Below are 6,041 nucleotides of genomic sequence, written 5' to 3'. Positions count from 1 at the left end.
GGCCGGAGGAAGCCCCCGGGGCCGGCAGAGGTTTGTTCAGCGGAGGGCAAGGGAACTGAGATTAAAAAAAGCCCCGCTAAGATCAGAAAGGCTGGCGCGCACAGTGCCCTATTGTGGAGCTGTCACACTTCCCTTTACTTTATTGCTTTTGTCCAACACCCCATTGTTCCACTTCCTTTTGTCCCCTATTCACAGCCCTGGCTTTTCATTACCCAGCCGGCCTTGTTGTTTTCATTTCTTTTGTTTGAAGTTCCTGAGAGGAAGGTTTTATTTTCAGCGGTTTGATTAATTCGCAGCTTGAGCTGGGCTTTGTTTGTTATGTAATTGCTGCCCTGAGCCCGGCTCAGCCCCCCTCCATCCCACTTTGCACCCCCAAACTGGGTTCAGGGTCTCCTGATCATCCAGGGGGCTGTGGGGAGGCGAGAGGGTCCTGGTTTTAGGGTGCCAGCCCCCAGGCAGAATGCCATCCCCATCCCACCTCGGCAGCCCCTGTGGTCCCACAGCCCAGCTCCTGGCAGTGCCCGATGTAAATCCCTTCCTTAACAGCCTCCTTTTCCCATTATTCCTGCCTGAAAGGCGAGCTTTGGGAGGGTAGTGCTTGTTCCCATTCTTGCTGTGTGGTGTGAGGGCTGGTGGCCCCGAGAAGGCGAATTCACGTGGGCGCTGCCCCGTGCTCAGGGCTGGTCCCGGCGTGCCTGGCACTCGCTCTTGGATACCACCCCGACAGCCCCGGAGGGTCCAGAGAGCTGGGGCTTTGCAAGGAACTGTGGCACGTTTTTTGGGCCAGACCCCACTGAATACCAGCTCTGGCCGTGCTTGGGGTCCCCTGGGGTGTCACATCACCCCCCATAACACCCCTCCATCACCTCGGCAGCGCCCATCGGGCAGCACCGGGAGTTGGATTGGCACCCATGGCCGTGCTGGGGAGGTCAGGGGGAGCAGTCCCAGGCCCAGCCCCTTGCCCTGGTCGGGGCTCAGCCGGTCCCAGCTCCGTGCTGTGCCGGGGACTCCCGGAGGAGCAGCTCTGGTGGCCGTCCCAGCCATTGTTCAGCAGGACCAGGATTTCCATTTCCCGTCGGAGTGGGAAACCTGCCTGCTGTCCCACTGGCTTTCTAGGCATGGCTCCTGGTTCAGGGAGGGGGAACCCGGGCACCCCTGGGGTGCTGGAGCGGGTCTGGCACAGGTCTCTGCCATGGTGAGCCTTGGGTTGCCCCATGCCAGCTGCTGAGTGAAGCACGAAGGCACGTGCTCCTGTTATCCCTCAGTCCCGGACCTCCGGGTTCTCCTCTTTAGGGATTTGTTGCTCCACTCCCTTCACAGCCCAAAGTGTGAAGGCTTTGGTTTTATCCCTGGGTTTTGGGCCCCAAATCTGCAAAAACCTGAGCTTGGGAAGCTTCAGGAACAAGAGCTCAGCTGTGGGTGGCAAAAAGCAGGACCGCTGTGGGTGGAAAAGCAGCACTGTGGGGCACCCTAGCGTGGGGCCAGGCTGGGAAAGGGGTGTCCATGTCCAGGGGTGCCCCTGGCTCTGCTGATGGCCCTGCAAAAACCTGAGCTTGGGAAGCTTCAGGGGCAAGAGCTCAGCTGTGGGTGGCAAAAAGCAGGACCGCTGTGGGTGGAAAAGCAGCACTGTGGGGCACCCCAGCGTGGGGCCAGGCTGGGAAAGGGGTGTCCATGTCCAGGGGTGCCCCTGGCTCTGCTGATGGCCCTGTCACCCCGCAGGATGTCCATGAGGAGCCCTGTTTCCCCCCACCTGGAGCTGGATGGAGCGGGCAGCATGGTGAACTGCACCATCAAGACGGAGGAGAAGAAGGAGGGTGGTTACGAGTCCCCTCCAGGGGCTGCCCCCAGCACTGAGCCCCGTCCCAACGACCCCCCAGGGCCACCACCAAGGGACAGCACTGACCCCCAAGCCCTGCCACAGGTGGGTCCCATGGCTGTGACAAACAGGGTCCTGGCTGGGGTCCCGCAGGGCTGGCAGAGCCCCGTGGGCATCTCTGCTCTGGAGGTGGGCTCCATCCCCTGGCAGAGGGGGGGAGCTGTTTCCCTGGGCAGTTATTCCTCACCCTGAGGAATCCAAGCTGAAACCTGAAGCTCCCCCAAAGCTTTTCTGGCTGCTACTGATGCTCGTGGGTCAGTGCTGGGGTTTGAGCATTTCACCTTTAACGTGGAACACCCCCCCCACCTCCACCTTCATCCCTTCAGCCTCCCTTTTGCATTGCTCTTGGGTTTTCCCTGCCCCTGACCAGCAGCCTCAGCTCTCCCACTCCCTGTGGTGCCTTCTGAGGGGAAAAGAGCTCAGAGGAGCTGGACAGGCTGAATAAATTGTAGAAAACTCCAGCAAACAAGTCGTTCGGGTGTGGAGAGCAGCGCTGCTCTCAGCCCGGGCAGGGGGAATGCGCCTGGTAGAGTGTGTTGGAGCCGGGCTGGCTCTGAGCATCCCACCGGCCCAGAACCTCCTGCCTGGACAGCTGGGGGTGCCCCTGCCCGTGGGAGCAGTGCCCAGCCAGCTGTGTGTGCCGCAGGAGTCCCGCTCTCCCGCCGGGGATGTGCCCGAGCCCCGGCGCTCCGCCTTCGAGCCCGCCGGCAGCGGCCAGGACAAGCTGGACTTCAACAGGAACCTGAAGGAGGGTAAGAAAGGTTCATGAGAGGCCTCTTGGGGTCCCCTCCCGGCTCCCTTCAGGCTTCCTGGTATTTTTCCAAAAGTGGAACCACCCCCTGTCGTTCAGAGCCGTGGGCTGTGCTCACCTGGCTGTCCTTCTCCTCTCCCTCTCCCTGCTCCCCCAACCCTGCTCTGCCAACACGGACAGTGATGCCAACCATCGAGAAGTTGCTGTCCAGTGACTGGAAGGAGCGGCTGCTGGGCCGAAACTCCGCCGAGTCCAAGGAAGTGAAAGGTGAGGTCTGTCCCCAGCCACCCACCTGCACCACCTCCCTCCTGCGCCCCGTGCCTGGACTGCAGACACAGCATTTCCCACCTTAGCAGGAGGGGAAATGTCCGTATTTCGTGTGGGTTTGGTCGTTTTTAATTTGATATTTTTGGGGTGAGCATTTCTGGTGGTAACTCGCCTCTGAGTGCACAGAGGGGGTGGTTCAGCACATGATCTTTCTGCCCCTCACTCATTAGACCTTTCCTGGCCACGTCTCCTACCGTGGTGGAATCAGGGGCAGCGGGACTTCTCTGCCTGCCCAGAAACCCCCCTGTTTTCTGTGCCCACCCCAAAGAGTCCCCATCTTTCTCCTCGGTGCTGGCAGGACGAGGGTTGAAAGGAGATGGGAATTGCACCCCTTAATCAAACCACACGGGGCCCTTCTCACCCAACGCTGACACCCTTCGCCCTCTGCAATCCCCAAATCTCAGCCACTTGTTCTTTCCCAGGAACCCAGGAGAGCCTGGCAGAGAAGGAGCTCCAGCTCCTTGTCATGATCAACCAGCTGTCCACGCTGCGGGACCAGCTGCTGACGGCCCACTCGGAGCAGAAGAACATGGCCACGATGCTCTTCGAGAAGCAGCAGCAGCAGATGGAGCTGGCGCGGCAGCAGCAAGAGCAGGTGGGCTCGGGGGACCACCCATCCCTTCAGGGATCCCTTTGGGATCCGCTGGATGTGGGTGCAGGACCAGGACAAGGACCATTAGACACCCCTGGGAATGCTGGGGGGTGGCTTTGGCCTTGGGGCAGTGGGATTTCTGCCTGCCCAGAAACCCTCCTGTTTTCTGTGCCCATCCCAAAGGACAAGGGTCAAAGGAGATGGGAATTGTGCTCCTTAAAATAATTAAACCACACTGGCTCCTTCCTGACTGGGCCCACTGTGCTCCTTGGACACCTATTTTTCTTGTCCCATGGCCTGTGCAGTGCTGAGGGCAGGGGAACACCCCTGTCACACCTCAGGGTGGGGGGACACATCCCTCCCAGCCCACTTCTCTCCCTGTGCCCCTCGAGGTGGCCCAGGGGCAGCTCAGCCCCTCCTCCTGCCCTCCCCACAGCCCTTGTCTCCCTTTTGGTGGTGATGGGTGTCTCGTCCTGGGCTGGAGCCCAGCTCAGCAGTGCCATTGCTGTCACTGACCCCCACTGTCCCCTCCACCAGATCGCCAAGCAGCAGCAGCAGCTCATCCAGCAGCAGCACAAAATCAACCTGCTGCAGCAGCAGATCCAGGTAAAGGCAGGGGACACCTCCCCCCGTCCCCTTCCCCGTGTCCCCCTTCCCGTGCCGGAGGATTGCAGCCTCCTCATGTCCCTGTGTCCCCTCCTGGGTCCCGGCGAGGGGACATCACCCTCCTGCAGTGTCCCACAGCGGTTCTCTGGTCTCTCTGCTCCTCTCCCCTCCAGCAGGTCAACATGCCCTACGTGATGATTCCTGCCTTCACCCCCAGCCACCAGCCCCTCCCCGTCACCCCCGACTCCCAGCTGGCACTGCCCATCCAGCCCATCCCCTGCAAACCAGGTGAGAGGGGTCCCCTGGGGCTGCCCCAGCCCTGTGGGGTGGTTTCGGCCTCGAGCCCACCTCCCTCACCCCCCAACCCTGTCCCTCTGCTCCCCACAGTGGATTACCCGGTGCAGCTGCTGCACAGCCCCCCTCCTCCCACGCTGAAGAGACCCGCCGGCCCGGGCCACCTCCAGATGCAGGTACAGCCCCGAAGCACCTCCATACCCCGGGCTGGGGGGTTTGGGGGCTGTGCTTCACCCCCCACCCCCTCCTCTGCCACAGGAGACCTCGCAGCCGCTGAACCTGACGGCCAAACCCAAAGGTTCCGACCTCCCCAGTGCCTCCAGTTCGCCCAGTTTGAAGATGGGCGGCTGCCAGTCCCTCACGCCGAGCCATGGGGCCACCAGGGACCTGCAGACCAGCCCGTCCAACCTGCCTCTGGGTGGGTTCACCGATGGGTGCTCCTGTGCCCTCCCCTGGTCACCTTTGGGGACAAGTGAATCCCCTGCTCCCAGGGGCACCTCCTCCCCGGGGTGACTGGGTGGCTGCTCCGTGCCACCCCTCGGGGCAGGGCGGTGACAGCCGGGGTGGGATGGGTGCTCTGGGGGCAGTCTGGAGGAGCGGGTGCTGGTGCTGATGGGTGCCCGTGCCGGTGTCCTGCCAGGGTTCCTGGGCGAAGGCGATGCCATCACCAAAGCCATCCACGACGCGCGGCAGCTGCTGCACGGCCACGGCACAGCCATGGAGGGGTCGCTGGGCAACCCCTACCGCAAGGTGAGGGTCACCCGAGGGGTGGCCACCGTCCCCTCTCCAGCCCCGCTGTCACTGGGGTCCATCCATGGGCAGGTTCCCTGGCTGGGAGCTGCTCCCTGACCGCGCTGTCCCGCAGGAGCACGTCGGGATCGATTCCTCCCCGGTGAAGGAGCGGATGGAGGAGCCCCCTGCCCACCGGCTGGACGAGGCGCTGCTGACCTGTGAGATGGACGGTAAGGACGGCCCAGAGCACCGTGGGGACCCCGCACAGGCTCCTTCCTCTGAGCCCCGACCTCATCCGGGGTCTCCCTCGCAGGCTCCCGGCACTTCCCCGAGTCCAGGAACAACAACCACATCAAGCGGCCCATGAACGCCTTCATGGTGTGGGCGAAGGACGAGAGGAGGAAGATCCTGCAGGCCTTCCCCGACATGCACAACTCCAGCATCAGCAAGATCCTGGGTGAGTGCTGGGGGGCTGGGGCAGGACCCCCCCTGCATCCCCACGGGGGGATGGACACAAGATTTAGATGATTGGGAGTTGTTCCCTGGACATCTCCAGCCCAACAGGACTCCTAAGTCCCATCAGGATGCTCAAGGCTGTGCCCTGTTGACACTTGAGCATCTCCAAGGATGATGTGGCTCTCGCAGCTCCTCCAGCTCCCTCCCAAGCTGGTCCAGCTCCAGCCTCCCAGGTGCTGAGCCGAGGGGATCAATCCCTGGGGAAGGTCAGGGTTGTTGAACACTGTTCCAGTGTTCCTGGAGGGCTGACTGTGGCCCGAGGCTCCCACGGGCTGTAAATCCAGGTGCTGTTTGCACACAGGGAGTGGTACCAATGACTGGCATTAATTAATTAGTGCTGTGGCGGG

At 62.2% G+C, this 6,041-nt stretch overlaps 1 protein-coding gene across 1 annotated transcript in view; it reads left to right on the top strand.

Annotated features, from left to right (window-relative positions):
• The window catches only part of SOX13 (SRY-box transcription factor 13), a 14,827-nt gene that overhangs the window by 4,880 nt on the left and 3,906 nt on the right, over positions 1-6,041 (top strand). Inside the window, exons 2-12 of the mRNA XM_029962500.1 lie at positions 1,720-1,921; positions 2,523-2,628; positions 2,808-2,894; positions 3,377-3,549; positions 4,084-4,152; positions 4,329-4,440; positions 4,540-4,622; positions 4,705-4,864; positions 5,087-5,196; positions 5,312-5,408; positions 5,492-5,635. Of these exons, the coding sequence (XP_029818360.1) occupies positions 1,721-1,921; positions 2,523-2,628; positions 2,808-2,894; positions 3,377-3,549; positions 4,084-4,152; positions 4,329-4,440; positions 4,540-4,622; positions 4,705-4,864; positions 5,087-5,196; positions 5,312-5,408; positions 5,492-5,635 (1,342 nt within the window). The 5' untranslated portion in view covers position 1,720. The remainder of the gene's footprint in view (positions 1-1,719; positions 1,922-2,522; positions 2,629-2,807; positions 2,895-3,376; positions 3,550-4,083; positions 4,153-4,328; positions 4,441-4,539; positions 4,623-4,704; positions 4,865-5,086; positions 5,197-5,311; positions 5,409-5,491; positions 5,636-6,041) is intronic.

The sequence above is a fragment of the Manacus vitellinus genome, unplaced genomic scaffold (assembly GCF_001715985.3).
Source record: "Manacus vitellinus isolate BGI_N305 unplaced genomic scaffold, ASM171598v3 scaffold_47_pilon, whole genome shotgun sequence".
Taxonomy (NCBI): domain Eukaryota; kingdom Metazoa; phylum Chordata; class Aves; order Passeriformes; family Pipridae; genus Manacus; species Manacus vitellinus.
Note: the sequence above shows the minus strand (reverse complement) of the source record. Positions and strands in the feature narration are given on the sequence as shown.